Below are 17,375 nucleotides of genomic sequence, written 5' to 3'. Positions count from 1 at the left end.
AGAGCAGCCACTATGCCTACCGTGGTGACCAAGAGTGACAAGGAATCAGCATTTGAATTCATAGTGGGAGCCAAAGAAATGGCTACCCTCGTTTTGAGGTTCCAAGGAAAGCAGCATGCTTGCAAATTACCCATTTGTGACCGAGGAAGGCAGAACAAATTCTCTTTTTTGTTCACCATTTCACCACTGTTACCCAGCATAATCCCTCTGACATAGTAAAGACATTAAAAGTAATCATCAAAAAAAAAAAGAAAGAAAAAGAAAGAGGTATGGTAATATCTTCCAAGACTGAAGATGCCACATAAATTACTTACCTTAGTTTTTAGCCAAGCTATTTCTCAGGAAAATTAGTTAACTGGCATCACTGCTTACAAATCTACTGATATCACAGAAACCTCTAAATCTAAGGACAAGTTTCTCCTGTGGTGACATTGCTGAGGGACAAGCTGAACCTCTGAGAGACAGAATCAAATTAATTTACAAGAGACTGCACTTTTCAGAGTATTATCCTTCATAAGTCATGCCATCTTTCAGAATCCCTAAGCATATGTTCTGATCTAACTTTGTTTTTCTTCAAACCTTTTAAAAAGAAGACTTCTAAAAGTCTTTTAAAGATAGAGAAAAATCTAACTTCTAACAGAGTTCACAGAACTAAGTCAATACATGTAAAGATATACCATGAGGAGTATTTTTAGAATTCTAACTCAAGATGGGAAGCACATCTCTCTGTTACTGAATTACATCAAAGACTTCCTATCCGAGTCTTCCCCCATCTGTATCTCTTTCCTAAAGACAAATGGGTATCCATTTTGAGGCTCTGATACTTCTGCAAATTGGAGAGAAATGGGTTAAGGCATTGTGGTGACATGGGAGGCCTGAGGAGAGAAAGAAGGTGTGGGATGACCAGACCTTGCTTCAACAAAAGCTCTTAAGGATTCTTTCTGGTTTCCTGCCAGTTCCCCTATCTATTGTACTGAGTCCATATACCTGTTTCTTTTTCCTAAAATTCTTACTATTACTTCTAACAGAATTCCTCAGGGCCCAGTATGAAGCTTGGTAGTTCAGTCTCTGAAGTATACATAGACTTCTTGTCACACACACAGAGGGCATTTGTGTTGTTGTTCAAGCGACTCCTCTAATGTATTTATCTTTTTACTCTTTATTATTTCTTCTCTCCTCTTTCTTTTCTATCAACTTCTCACCCTCTTCTCTTTCCTTATAAAAATTAAACTAGGTAAGATAAGATTGTATCACTCGTAAGGGACCTAAGAAAGAATTACCAAAATTTCAGAGTCAAATGAGAGCCCAGTATTTTAGGGCAATTCAAACCAATGGTTAAATAAGGCATACAATTCAAACACGGATGGATTCCTCTGAGACTGAGGAAACTGTTGGAATAGGAAGAAAGGGAGGCTAAAGCAGTGGCCTCCTCACCACTGAAGTCCCTTAACTCTGCTCTTTTAGACACTGGTCAAGATTATCTAAAATAAGGTGACAGTACAGGAAATGAGGTATCACAAGGGGAAACGGGGTTAAGGGGGAAAGAGAAGACTGGGAGGCTATTTTCAACACTAATTAAGGGGGAGACAATCACAGACAAATAAGAACTGAGTTTGTGTGAATTGGGAACAGCCAATACATACACAGCTATCTTAGTAGATGTTTCTGGGTCAAAGAATTAAAGGCAGAAAATCTGGTTAAAAAAATGAGAGTAAGTAGGATAATAAATATAGAAAAGCTTAGGGCCACCACTCCTAATTTATTACCTAAGATCTAACCCAGACACCATCTGTGAGTGCTCTGGACTGTTTTTCAAGGTGGCCTAGTCCCACAGGCATCACCTTGGAATAATTATATTCTTAAGCTAGTTGTACTAGGTCTGGTGATGCCAAACTGAATGTTTTACAGTTGTTATTTTCACTGGAAATACTCTATGACTTAGAAAAGTTTTTTTATTTTTATTTTTTTAACCAATCACCCATCTAACCTCTGCCTCCAGGCCTTCTTTCACCTTTCTGAAAATGTCTAAGAAACACTGAATATTAGATTTTTACCTATCTGTAAATAGTCACAATGTTATTGTATCAGAACTATGGAATTTCTTAAGATCGGTATAGCAGCAGCCTGTCAGTCCTCTAGCAAGTCGTGTGTGTGTGTGCGGGTGTGTGTGTGTGTGTGTAAAACAAATGTGATCACATATGCAATGAGGCATTATATTATTGAGTGTCATAAACCTTTTTAGATCTGTAATCCTCGCAATTTCATTGAAAGATAAGGAATTAACATGAATCACTAGTATATATTAAATGCTCAATTGTAACAGTTCAACGGCTTTGTCTTTCTCATTTAATGATGGAGAGTGAGATAATATTGTTGGAGATTGCAGTCTAAAGCAGTAACCTTAGGAAATGACATTTCACTGGGATTAAAAAAAATACAATTCACACAAAAAGAGAAGAAAACAGAGATAAGGCTTTAAGAAATCGTGTTATAGGTTAGGTAGGAGAAACTAGGTTTAGAACAATCTTGGCCTTATAAAGCTATTTAAACCCACACTGATTGGATCCTGCGACATGTCAGACTATTGGCCCCTAACCATCACAAAGAAGGACAGGTATTTGGTGGGTACAATGAACGCCTCAAATATAATCTGTGGTTGTGTAAATATGTGAATGCATGCTTTACATTCTGAACAATAAACTGCTGTATTTTTCCTTAATGTTGATGTTTGGTATATGAATATATGCATTGTTGAAATTAAAAAAAATACAACTTTATCACTTTCAATTAGGAAGAAAATATGAAAATATTCACATTATCCTTTATCAATATGTATGAGTTAAGTTTCCAAGGACACAATTACTATGAGTCAGATTGAATGAGAGACTAACAGGCTAAGTGTCTGCTCGAACAGAACTTCCATGATTTAAAAATTCTGCTACATCCTCAATGAGACTTAAAACTGAAGGCTTCCAGGAATAAACATAATGAAGGTGTTAGATTTTTTATTTGATTGAATGTGATCCTTTCTGTGTTCTTTTTTTAACCTTTGTCCTCAGATTGCAGGCTTGAAGAGAACATAAATAATATTCCACTACCAGTTATCTCATACATGGTATTCAACTATAATTAAAAAACAGATCTGCAGTTATGTATTTCCCCAAAGGCCAAGAAGCTGCTATGGACAAACAGTGAATAGTGAAAAGGAATTTTGCACAAATGTCCCACAGATGAGACATAATTTGAATCAGTTTAAATAAATACATTGCATGCTTAATATTTGCCATATACAAATTCTGTTTTAAATATGCTAAATATTTTCTGAATTGCAATTAATTATTTTGAATGACATGTTTACTGTATTAAAGAAAATAATCTGACCTTAAGTTGTTCTTCCAAAGCAGCAGTTGCATGATCACCACTAGATTCATCAACAACCACTACCATGTGCGTGAGAGAATTGACTCTGACTTGTTCCTGTTCTAGGTCTTCCTGAAGCACCTGGAAGATAAAATTTTAAAAGGAAATTAAAAGTCTCCTGCTCTGTATGCCAAGGCACATTTTTTCCCAAATGAGTGTGATTCATTTCTGCCATTTCTGCTTTGAGTAATGCAATTTTTATTAGACTAGGACCATTTCAAGCAAATTTTCTGCTATGGTGCTCAGCAAGATTTGCACACTTTTGTCAACTGAATGTGAAAGTAAAGAGAGAGAAAGCATCCGCTGATAAAGGCATACTAAGATGTGCTGTCCTTTCTCCCACTTCCTGTCACCTTTTCAAGGACCGTTCTCCTAAAGTACCTGGCTGCCTCGAGCATCTTCAGTGTCTCCTCTACAGTTCCCCATTAACAACCAAAACAAAACGAACTCTTGACCCCCAAAACCCTGATCGCTTCTGCCTTGTTATGTGTTCCTCCTCATTAAAAAATAGTTTGTGTTTTCTACAGTTACTCTTTCTACTACCTTACCCTACTATTTCCTTTACCCATTATCCCATTAAAACATCTCTTATAAAGGTTCCATGTTCGATGCATGAGACAAATGCTCAGGACTGGGGCAATGGGATGACCCAGAGGGATGGGATGGGGAGGGAGGTAGGAGGGGGGTCCAGGAAGGGGAACACATGTAAACCCATGGCTGATTCATGTCAATGTATGGCAAAAACCACTACAATATTGTAAAGTAATTAGCTCCCAACTAAAATAAATAAAACAAACAAAAAAAAAAGGTTGCCATCAACCTCCAGGTTCCCAAATCTAATAGCCATTTTGTGATAACCATTTTAATTGACATTCCAATTACCAACATAATTAATCACTCCTTATTGGACCTTCTCTCTTCTTGAGTTTCAGGTACCGCTCTTACCTGATTATCCTTTCATCTCACTAAGAACTGCTTTTTAGTTTCTTTGCTGGTTCCTTCTCCTCTGCTCAACTATAAATTGGATGGCATTCCCCTGGATAAAAACCAATGTGGTCCTATGACACTAAGAAGGAAAATCTAAATTATGTAACCAGAAATCCTTATATGATCTAGTACCTTCCTTCCTCTCTAAAGTAACTGCATACCATTCTCACCCTCCGACACTATGTTTCAGTCATACTTATCTTCTCTCTCTTTCACAGTGTGTCAAGCTGTTTGCTTTACCCCCAATTGCTCTTCCTCCCTATCTTTAAATAATCTCTCCTTCTTATCATTCAGCACTCAGTTTCAGTGTCACCTGCTCAGAAAGGCTTTTCATGAAGATGCTACCCAAATTTGCTTCTTAGATACCATTTCTATAACTTTTGATTAACTCAAATCATACAGTTTAACGTTATCTGTTTCATTTTTTAAAAATTTATTTAATTGAAGGATAATGGCTTTACGGTGTTGTGTTGGTTTATGCCAAACATCAACATGAATCTGCCATTGGGATACATATGTCCCCTCCGTCTTGAGCCTCCCTCCCACCTCCCACCCCATCCCACCCCTCTAGGTTGTTAGAGAGCCCTGGTTTGAGTTCCCTGAGTCATATAACTTTCTTAACATCGCATTTTCACATTCGGATTTCTCATTTCTCCAAGCAAGGATACTGGAGTGGGTTGCCATGCCCTCCTCTAGGGGATCTTCCTGACCCAAGGATCAAACATGGGTCTCCCGCATTGCAGGCAGATGCTCTACCATCTGAGCCACCAGAGAAGCCCATAAAGCCTGTTAGTTTCTAGAAAACCTGCAGTTCCTACAGACAAAGCTGCCTGGCACCTGTGGGACTTGCTCTTAGTTATTTAAACTGTATGGCAGGTGCAAGGGAACCTAAGAGGATTAGCTACATCACAAACGTGAATGCTGGAGCATTTTTATCCTAGGACTTTTATTTTTCAAGTCTCAACTTTTAGAGCACTATAAAATCACTTACTTTTACCTCCTCTCTCCAGATTTTCATGGTACATTTTCAAGTGAAGCAATTTAGAATAAAATGACTATGCATCTATTTTGTGTGTGGAGTCTGTACTGCCTATCACGCCTTTGACTTTCCAGAGCTTACACTGGTTAATGAAACTCTTTCTGCCATGAGGCCGAAAATGGAAACATTAACATTCAGAGTTGCCCTTGAAAGTCATGTTTAGTCTGTGTTTTTTGAGTTATGTAAGCCAGGACTGGGAACATTTCAAATGTGTCAGCCAGGAATTTAAAACTAATAACTAAAATAATATTTTGGTGGCCAATATATCATAAATTGGTTTCTTTCATTTGGCCAAGTCTTTTTTTTCCCCTATCACTCAAGCATGAGGGTATATTCAGTTATATATATTAAAGACAATTAGGAAATATTGCTCACGTTTTTTACCTTTTTATGGTTTTCATGATTTTTTTAACAAAGGAAACTGAGAAAGTCATTGCTTGATTCATGAAATACTTATTTTGAAATTCAGGTTGCATCTTTCTAAAGCATATGTGATCAAATATACTAGTTTTTTCCTCCAGTACTTAGATTTCTATCTATTGGTTAAATAGATTTGCTTATCTACTGCTTCTATAGTCAGAAATTATATTCTTGCCAAATTGATCAAGGGTTTACATGTTATGCTTTTGCTGAAGTGCTAACACAAAGTACCACTAAAGCTAGTTGTGAGTTAATAGCTTTAAAAATCAAATGTGAGAATCACCTGAACTCAAAGTGAGTAGAGGAAAATAAAGGAATATGGAAAAGGTTCTCCACAGTGGATAAAATCTTGAACGGTGCTTAGCACTGCAGTAAATTAACATATACTGTATTTAAGTCACTTCCAGTATCTCCTTTTCTCTTTTATGACTTCTTCATATTATATATATATAAAGGGGATGACAGAGGATCAGATGGTTGGATGGCATAACCGACTCGATGGACATGGGTTTGGGTGGACTCCGGGAGTTGGTGATGGACAGAGAGGCCTGGAGTGCTGCAATTCATGGAGTCGCAAAGAGTCGGACACGACTGAGCGACTGAACTGAACTGAACTGAATATTTTTACTCCTAATCGGGGATTAAAACAGAAAAGCTTAAATTGACCTTTCTGAACATACTCCACAGCTGCAAGACAGAACTACTGGAACATTTCAAGCATATTCTCTATTTTGTCAGAACTTAACTCCAAAAATAAATATTAATGAATATTATAGTATTAGCTAATTCCCTTATCTGCAAAAGAGTATCAAATATCCAATGTACAGACTTCATTTTTAAAAATGAAGTTGTCTCTTAGTAGAAGTAAAAGTGCCATACAGAAAATGGTGGGTTTAAAAAGTTAAAATTTTCTGCCAACCTTTCTATCCATGAATAAGGGCCTTGATCATTGGTATAAAGTACAGCCCCCTGCTTCCCTCTTTGGGAAAACATGGATTCTCATGGCAATTAATTTTTAAAATATATTACAGTTTCTACAGCTATTTTACAATTAATTTTTAATTAAATATTTACTTCATATGGATTTCAATTTCTCATAACAGGATTTACACAATGGATATTTACAACTGACTCACTAATTGAACCTGATATATGAGCCAAATTATTTCAAGTACAAATGTATCCCCAGAGAAATACAGTAAGCTTTTTGCCTATCAGCAGATAATGTCTTCAGATTAAAATGTTGTAATATGTGATTGTTAAAGCCTGTTTTCCTTATTAAAAGAATATAAATTATTTATACACACAGATACATACTAGATGTTTTATTATGTATTTCTTGCCAGAATTTTTATTAAAGTGATGCATTTGTTATACTTACCAGATTTAAAAAAATCTGCCATGGTCCTAATTAAATTTCTATACCATTACTTGATACAAATGTCAGCAATGTTTGTTTTCTAATGTCAACTAAGAATCTTTTTTTTCGTTATGACAAGAGAAAAGGCCAACAGTGAAATTTAACATTAAAAATGCTTAGATTTGGCCAGCTTAGATTGTGTTATACCTCTGTAAATAATTCTATTTCTTATAAATTATTATATATCTAAAGAATCTGACAAAATTTGTTGTTCCCTTAGTACATATTCACATTTTATGACTTAAGTATGACTTTTCTTCTATTTCCTTCAAATGTTTCAGTGGTACTGAATTCTTGCCCTAACTCATGTCAACTTGGTCTTCAAAATGTAGTTAGAACAATCACTGAAGAGTCACTGCAAAGTTTACCTCAGACTTAGGCTATTTTGTCCTTTCTTAGCATACATGTGAAATAATGTTTGGGAAATAAAGTCATGTAAATATTTAAGGAAAGGTAATTATTATATCTGACAGTTAGAAGTGAAGAGCAACAATTAACAGAAAGGCAGAGTAATATAAAACACAACCAAGGCTGGGTCTCTGTTAAGTTTCATAGGAGAGTATACAGTACTTCCCTTGGTAACAGTATATGCTAAACAACATGAAACAGGAAAAAACACTGGTTGCCTATGTGCATAGTTTATTTTATTGTTTCCTTGACTTTAATAGGAAACTGCCAACACTTGCAAGTCCTACACACACACAAACATACCTAGAAATAACACAGGTCATCAGTTCTGCACAGATTCTAAGGCCATCTACTGCCTCCTCACGCATCACTTTAGATTAATATTATTAGAAATATGCTTAATAAACTATTAAGTAACGCATAGTTTTTAGCTTATCCAACTAAATGTACACAAAACGAGAGGCTATATTGAGTACAAACTGCAAAAATATTATGAAACCAGAATAGTTTCTAAGAACATGGGATAAGTATAATATTCGGGAAAGTACTATCTTAGAAAATCCAGCTTAGGAACCAAAAAAATCCCTAGATACTTATGAACAATTAGTTAATACAATAATCTGGACATAAATTGATTTTATTTTCAAATAAAAATATCCCAGGCAAACCAGAAAACTGGTGGGTAGGCAGTATATCATTCTCACCACCTTTGCTCTTATGTCTATTCTTATGTCCTTCTTTCCATCATCTCTACACTGGGCTAGGCTCTGTATTCCCTATTCTATCTCTATCTATTCCCTGAATGAAATGACTCAGAAATGAAAGGCCATTTTATTTTCAGTCCAATATTGACTTTAATAAGCCTGACTGCTCACTGTGCTGTCTAGTCCCTCATGAGGATCTATTTAAAGTATGCAATTTTATTATCAATTTGCTAAATATTTTAAAAAAGTTTCCTCAGCGGGCTCTCCTAGAAGCACTTTTACTTAGATATCTACTTATTTAACCATTATTGTATAGCTATATTAGTCTTTATAACAGAACTCATTTTTTACCTTTTTGTTAATAAAAAATTTTTTATATTTTTTCCAACTCCTAAGCTACAAAAGTGAGGGGTGGGGCACTAAAGACCATTTCACTGATGCTTTTTTAAAAGCAGCCACCACTTACTGATTTCAGGAAGGAGGCTCAATAAATGTGAAAAATTGTTGTAAAAACAGCTGACCATTAATGCGCCCATGTATCTTTCAGAATATATGTGGAAAAGAACACAGAGTGACAAAAATATGTGTATGATTAAAGGTGTGGGAGCTAACATCAGAATTCCTAGGTTTGATTCCTGCATGTATTGCTAACCAGCTATGTGACCTTCTGAAAGTTTCCAACCACACCAAACATCAGCTTCCTAATTTTCAAAATTGGGATAATGAAAGTGCCTATTTGATTAGATTGGAGAAGGAAATGGCAACCTGCTCCAGTACTCTTGCCTGGAAAATGCCATGGATAGTGGAGCCTGGCAGGCTACAGTCCATCGGGTTGCAAAAGAGTTGGATAAAATTGAAGCAACTTAGCATGCATGCATGCAATCTTTCACATTTTTCCTTTCCCTGGTGAATAGTGAAAGAGTGCATGAAGAACTACAAAGGTTCATAACAATGTACAACAAGTGAACCAAAGTCGTCCCAAAGAAAAAGAAATGCAAAAAGGCAACATAATTGTCTGAAAAAAGTGAAAGTCGCTCAACTGTGTCTGACTCTCTGCAACCCCATGGACTCTACATTCCATGGAATTCTCCAGGCCAGAATACTGGAGTGGGTAGCCTTTCCCTTCTCCAGGGGATCTTCCCAAGCCAGGGATCAAACCCAGGTCTTCCACACTGCAGGCAGATTCTTTACCAGCTGAGCAACAAGGAAAGCCCTATTTTAGCAGAAACCAACTCAATTAAGTGAGGAATAAAGTTTTTGCTTTCCTTCTTGTTTTACCCTCTGCAGAGGGCAGAAACATCTAATGAGTAAGCATTATTGGAGAAATACGGTATTAAAAAATAAATAAAGTGGGAATCTGTAAGATGAAGGGGTCTTGGATAGTTACATTTTAGTAGATGCACTGATGTACTTTAAAACAGGGCTGTAACATTTTGAGCAATGTAACTGAATCAGTGCTCAATAGTTTCTGAGTCACCTGTTAGCTGGAATCACTTGATTTGTTAATATACAAACATGGGTAAGGACTGTAATTTCTTAATTAAATTAAATTAATGGCAATATCTCATATGTGAGGTTATCCTTGGGATCCGTTGCTTGTTTATAGTCTTTATAGGAAATTAGATGCCTTCTCAATTACATTAATAAAATTAAAACTGAGTATCATCTGTAAGGTACTCTGTAGACCATAAAGTGTGATGCTGCCCTTTTCTAAATACCTCATCACTTCTTTACATCATAAGACTATTATTACCATACTAATCAACTTCATTTGGGTAAAAGTCATGTCTTATACAATATTAACACCTAAGATAATTTATATAATTCTGAGTATCAGGATTATGCAGTTACATAGTAAATATTTTTATCAACACTATAAGATAGGTGTTCACATCATCATCATCACCCTAATTTCATACTTGGAGAAACTGAGGCACAACATGGTTAAGAAACTTTTGCACAATCATTCAGCTCACAGGTGATAGAACTTTGTTTTGAACCTAGAGAATATGGCTTCAGAATCTGTGATACACTCCCTCTCATATAAGAGATATTAATATTGATGAAATAAGCATAAGACATAGATATATGTTTCATATAATTCCACATCATAAGACACATAAATAGAAACTTAAAAGCCCCTGTGTGTAAGTGTGTGTGTGTGTGTATGTGTACTCAGCTGAGTTCCAGGTTTTATCTTCCTAGTGATACTTGAATTCAACCTATCACATTTGAAAGATTGCTAACACAAAACTTGCTTTAAACACACACACAATAGTTATGTCCTCCAACATGTTTTTACTGTTTGAAAGAAATGCTAATGCTGTTGTTTTTTTCAGTCACTACATCATGTCCACCTGTTTGTGAACCCCATGGACTGCAGCACACCAGCATGCCCTGTCCTTCACTCTCTCTCAATTTGCCAAAAACTCATGTCCATTAAGTTGGTGATGCCCTCCAAACATCTCATCTTCTGTCCTTCCCATCTACTCCTGCGCTCAATCTTTTGCAGGATCAGGGTCTTTTGCAATAAGTCTCTTCTTATCAGGTGACCAAAGTATTGGAGTTTCAGCTTTGGCATCAGTCCTTTCAATGAATATTCAGGGTTGATTTCCTTTCAGTTCAGTTGCTCAGTCTGACCAACTCTTTGTGACTCCATGGACTGTACCAGATCAGGCCTCCCTGTCCATCACCAACTCCAGAGTTTGCTCAGGCTTATCTCCATTGAGTTGGTGATGCCATCCAACCATCTCATCCTCTGTTACCCCTTCTCCTCCTGCCTTCAATCTTTCCCAGCATCAGGGTCTTTTCAAATGAGTCAGTTCTTCGCATCAGGTGGACAAATATTGGAGTATCAGCTTCAGCACCAGTCCTTCCAAGGAATATTCAGGACTGATTTCCTTTAGGATGGACTGGCTGGATCTCCTTGCAGTCCAAGGGACTCTCAAGAGACTTCTCCAACACCACAGTTCAAAAGCATCAATTCCTAAGCACTCAGCTTTCTTTATAGTTCAACTCTCACATCCATACATGGCTACAGGAAAAACTGTAGATTTGTCTAGATGGACCTTTGTTGGCAAAGTAATGTTTCTGCTTTTTAATACGCTGTATAGGTTGGTCATAACTTTCCTTCCAAGGAGTAAGTGTCTTTTAATTTCATGGCTGCAATCACCATCTGCAGTGACTTTGGAGCCCAAAAAAATAAAGTCAGCCACTGTTTCCCCATTTATTTGCCATGAAGTGATGGGACCGGATGTCGTGATCTTAGTTTTCTGAATGTTGAGATTTAAGCCAACTTTTTCACTCTCCTCTTTCACTTTCATCAAAAGGCTCTTTATTTCTTCACTTTCTGCCATACGGGTGGTATCATCTGTATATCTAAGGTTATTGATATTTCTCATGGAAATCTTGATTCCAGCTTGTGTTTCATCCAGCCCAGCATTCCTCATGATGTACTCTGCATATAAGTTAAATAAGCAGGGTGACAATATACAGCCTTGACATACTCCTTTCCCTATTTGGAACCAGTCTGTTGTTCCATGTCCAGTTCTAACTGTTGCTTCTTGACCTCCATACAGATTTCTTAGGAGGCAGGTCAGGTGGTCTGTTATTCCCATCTTTTTAAGAATTTTCCACAATTTATTGTGATCCACACAGTCAAAGGCTTTGGCATAGTCAATAAAGCAGAAATAGACGTTTTTCTGGAACTCTCTTGCTTTTTCAATGATCCAGCAGATGTTGGCAATTTGGTCTCTGGTTCCTCTGCCTTTTCTAAAACTAGCTTGAACATCTGGAAATTCACGGTTCATGTATTGCTGAAGCCTGGCTTGGAGAATTTTGAGCATTACCTTGCTAGCGTGTGAGATGAGTGCATTTGTGTGGTAGTTTGAGCATTCTTTGGCATTACCCTTCTTTGGGACTGGAATGAAAACTGACCTTTTCCATTCCTGTGGCCACTGCTGAGTTTTCCAAGTTTGCAGGCATACTGAGTGCAGCACTTTCACAGCATCATCTTTGAGGATTTGAAATAGCTCAACTGGAATTCTATCACCTCCACGAGCTTTGTTCGTAGTGATGTTTCCTAAAGCTCACTTGATTTTGCATTCCAGGATGTCTGACTCTAAGTGAGTGATGACACCATCGTGATTACCTGGATTGTGAAGATCTTTTTGGTATAGTTCTTCTGTGTATTCTTGCCACCTCTTCTTAATATCTTGTTAGGTCCATACCATTTCTGTCCTATATTGAGCCCATCTTTGCATGAAAAGTTCCCTTGGTTATCTCTAATTTTCTGAAGAGATCTCTAGTTTTTCCCATTCTATTGTTTTCCTCCATTTCTCTGTATTGATCATGGAGGAAGGCTTTCTTATCTCTCCTTGCTATTCTTTGGAATTCTACATTCAAATGGCTATATCTTTCCTTTTCTCCTTTGCCTTTCACTTCTCTTCTTTTCATAGCTATTTGTAAGGCCTCCTCAGACAGCCATTTTGCCTTTTTGCATTTGTTTTTCTTGATTTCCTTTAGGATTGCCTTAGCAGTGGTATGCGTTAATGACAAATGCTAATCACAAAAATTGTTTTTAATATAAAGTTTTAACCAGTAATTGGAGGTGCAAGTTACTTCTATTTATATGGCTTAGTTTCTTTATATACTACTTTTCCCCCTTACTTTTCTCTTGTTAATCATTCCTATTTGGATATTCTCTCCTCCAACCTGTTTGTCATAATGCTGCCTTCTGATAGGATCATGGGATCTCCCACCTAAAGGATACATTTTTTTTTCTCCCGTTGTTCCTATTCACTGCCCCTTGTAGGTCAGGTAATGTCCATATGGAAACTGATGAAAGAAACAGGACAATATAATTTTCAGATCTCCGTCCTTTCTAAATAAGAATCTTGGAAGAAGGGTTAAGTTTTAAGCCTAACTTAAAGAGGCAATCAAGACCTGATAGAGGCTAAGACTGGAAACATAAGGGCAAAAAGAGACCTTACAATCTATATGAAGTTCAACCTAACTCACAAGACCAGAATTCTACACACACACACACACACACACACACACACACACACACACAAAGTTGTAGGATTATGCACTCTATAGTTTCTTTGGCTGGTCCACTGTGCATATCTTCCTCATGAACTGGCCATCTATGGTAGGTAGCCAGCTGAGAATTTGATTGCACTGAATGGTTTTGCTTTTCTGCATAACCAAGGCTCACAAGCTTGATTTCTATGGACACACACAAGTATGCCTGCTGGTATCATCTTTTGTGACATTTATAAAAAGATATCAGGGTTATAACCACTAAGATATTTGAACAGAGAATGAATGGGGAAAAAAAAGTTAGTGAGAGGGCACTAAGATAATATCCCCATGTAAGTTGCTTTAAAGATGTGTTCTCTCTCCCCTCCCCCCCAGAAAAGATGTGTTCTTTCTTCACCTATATGAGTGCTTTCTTGCTCCTGGTCATAATTATTGCTTATTTAAGTTGTAAGTTACATGTCTCTGCCAGTGATGAAGCCCTGCCCTGCGTGTCATAGAACTAGTTGCAATTAATTAAAGCATTTGCTTCAAAAAACACTTACTGAGCATCAGTTATGCAATTCACATGCTAAATGCTTGGCTAGAACTGGAGACACACAGAAGAAGTCTCTCTGGCTACCTGGCTGTAACATATTAGTTTGTTTGTTTTTTTTTTTCCCTAATTATTGATATATTATTTATCTTTACTGCCATAGCTATCAGACATTCACCAGGCACTTATGTGGGTAAATGATTAGAAATAAAATAAAATTTCATAGCAGTAACTAATAACATGTACTTCTAACCTTGCTAAAGATGCAAGAGAGCTTATTTGATTCTACTGCATTCGTATGCTTTTCAGAATCACTCGTCCTCCTCCCAATTATCATATTTCTCTCTTAGTACCGTCTATTTTTTTAAAAATCCAGCTTGACTGTTTATAATAGTCAGGACATGGAAGCAACCTAGATGTTCATCAGCAGACGAATGGATAAGAAAGCTGTGGTACATATACACAATGGGATATTACTCAGCCATTAAAAAGAATACATTTGAATCAGTTCTAATGAGGTGGATGAAACTGGAGCCTATTATACACAGTGAAGTAGACCAGAAAGAAAAACACCAATACAGTATACTAATGCATATATATGGAATTTAGAAAGATGGTAAAGATAACCCTGTATGTGAGACAGCAAAAGAGACACAGATGTATAGAACAGTCTTTTGGACTCTGTGGGAGAGGGTGAGGGTGGGATGATTTGGGAGAATGGCACTGAACCATGTATATTATCATATATGAAACAGATCACCAGCCCAGGTTTGATGCATGAGACAGGGTGCTTGGGGCTGGTGCACTGGGATGACCCAGAGGGATGGGATGGGGAGGGAGGTGGGAGGAGGGGTTCAGGATGGGGAACACATGTACACACATGTCAGATTCATGTCAGTGTATGGCAAAACCAATACAATATTGTAAAGTAATTAGCCTCCAATTAAAAAAAAAAAAAAAAATCCAGCTTGGGTCTCCCAATTGCCCAGTCTCAGAATCTGTTATTTTAAACTGTTTGATAATTCCTAATTCTAGCCTCTTTGGTTCTGCTGTTGATTTCGAAAATAATTTCCGTTGACATTGCTTTCTGTCAGGCTCTATATACTTTCTGCAATATCTTCCTAACATATCCTGGACTACTGTTCATCTGTGATCTAATTTATCTTACAAGATGTATCTTCCTAAAATAGAAGATACACTTTCCTAATTCACCACTCTCCTCAGTTTAATTTATCATCAGTAATAGATCCATACTGCCTATAGCATAGCTCCAAATGCCTGTCTTGAGTTCAAGACCCTTCACGATCAGGTGGTGGTCCTCCAGCAGTGGGCATAGTGCAACACGTGAACAAGGCAAATAACATACCTTATATTGCCCCACCTCATCTCCTTTGTCCAAACAAATCACTTTTTTTTTTTGACTTTCTCAAGCCATTGGCCATATTATGCCTTATATAACATATAACAGCCACTTGTTTTCTGTGTCATTATCTGATGTACTAGCATGTGAGCTTCTTAAGGAAGATTCCATGCACAGTAGGTCTCTGTATTTTTCACAGCAGCTATTTGGTTTTAATAAGTCTCTGTTCAGTGATATGGAATAAAATGCAATGGAATGAAATGAAATGTCAAATCCTTTGGCAGGATTACATCTAAACGTTCCCATTGCATGACTATCTAGATCATTTTAAAGGTCACTGGAAGAGATATTTCACAGTCTTGGCAATCCAAATGTTTGTGATTAACTAAGCTTTAAAGAAAGGATAGGTGACTGTGCTTCTAAGAGAACATTTAATTTGTATTAATCAGTACTTAACAAAGAACATTTACTAAAGTCGTAATATCATGTACATGTCACACTGATACCTGTAAATTCTAACAACTTGTAAAGTAAGGACTTTGTTGATGTTGTTACTAAGTCAGTGTAACTAATAACAAAAGTCTAAACCTCTCAAAAGAATTGGAAACTTAGGTAGTAAACGAAGCTTTAAATCTCATCTCAGTGTGATTGAGCTATGAGACAAGATTCTTGAGTCAATTATTTTCTTTTTGATCAAAATACTCTCGAAAATAGCAAACTTCTTTCCATTAATGAAATTTCAAGCCCACAGCAGACTTCTATTGTCCTCAATAATGTTGTCACTCCTTCAAGGGAAATCCTTTCATTCCTTATCAACATCACTAATAAAATATTTCTTATAAGACATAAATAACCAACCAGAATTATTTCTGACATGCCCCTTCACAAGAAGATTGAGAGGTTCAATTTGTTCACTCCAAAGAGAATCACTTTTGGGTGACTTGGATCTAAAGTCAACCTCTAAATTCCTTCCCCAAAGCAACAGCGATGAAGAATTACTGGTCTCTTCCAAATTTTGCAGCAAATTGGACTTTCCCCAGCTACTCAGAGATAATAGTTTGACTAGATTTAATAGTAACCACCAATATAGGATCGATCGCTTTACCATGCCTAATTGGCAGATTCAGTAAAAGTGACTTATTTCCATGACATTTCACGGTGGTTGAATTTCTAGCCTGCCTCGTAATAAAATGCTGTTGAAATGAAGATAGCAAAGGATGCTGTCACAGAACATAGAGAAGCATATCTGTAATATGCATGGTGTGCTTGCAAGATGTGCCCTACAACTGAGAGAGAGAGAGAGAAAGAGGGAGTGAGAGAACAACAGAGTGCACCCCAGAGCCCTCTGATGTGAGAATTTAAACCCATTCCTAGCAACAAACCCGTGTCTCTTCTTTAATTTTGTTATCTTTAATTATCTCTTAAAAATAAAGTGGATGGATATAATGTTCATGGATATGAAGCTAAAACAACTAAATGGTCTATTAGGTGCATGGTGATGTAGCAGAGTGGGGCTACTTTCTGACTACCCCAAGGTTAGTGATGTAGTTCATTGTCAGAAGGAGAAATTTCCTTATTTTCATTCACTAGCAATCCTTGGGAAGAAAAGCTGGAAGGTAAATCAGTGATTATTTAAATAAGGCTTTAGTTTGAATTCAGTTACCTAAGCAAGAACATTTATCCTTTCTTCTGTTTTATGAAGCGTGGAAAGACTAACAAAAATAATTTACTTCTTTTAGTGTATACCTCTACAAAATATATGTTTCCAATTTAAACAAATTTGACTCCTTTATACATTATTTGATTTTGTCAAATTTTTGTCTTCTCACTGTAATTACTTCAAGTAACAAAAGAGAATTATCAACTGCCAGACTTTCTCTTAGCTATGTAATACATTTTTCCTTGTCTTAATTTTATAAAAAATAATATATTGTGAAGTGGGTTTAAACAATTAAAGGTAGAAGCTAACCTCACTTTCTGTGCCAGTAAACCAATTCCTTCTGGTTTTCCTTATGCACTTATATGAATAAATTCTAGATACA

At 36.7% G+C, this 17,375-nt stretch overlaps 1 protein-coding gene across 2 annotated transcripts in view; it reads right to left on the bottom strand.

Moving 5' to 3' along the window:
* Window positions 1-17,375, bottom strand: part of DMD (dystrophin) — a 2,147,259-nt gene that overhangs the window by 1,510,388 nt on the left and 619,496 nt on the right. For both annotated transcript variants that reach the window (XM_081564318.1, XM_081564319.1), the window contains exon 13: window positions 3,382-3,501. In XM_081564318.1, the coding sequence (XP_081420444.1) occupies window positions 3,382-3,501 (120 nt within the window). The remainder of the gene's footprint in view (window positions 1-3,381; window positions 3,502-17,375) is intronic.

This window comes from Giraffa tippelskirchi, chromosome X, assembly GCF_054371585.1.
Source record: "Giraffa tippelskirchi isolate mGirTip1 chromosome X, T2T-mGirTip1v1.2.pri, whole genome shotgun sequence".
In the NCBI taxonomy this organism is placed as follows: Eukaryota; Metazoa; Chordata; class Mammalia; order Artiodactyla; family Giraffidae; genus Giraffa; species Giraffa tippelskirchi.
This window is presented reverse-complemented; position numbering and strand designations above follow the sequence as displayed.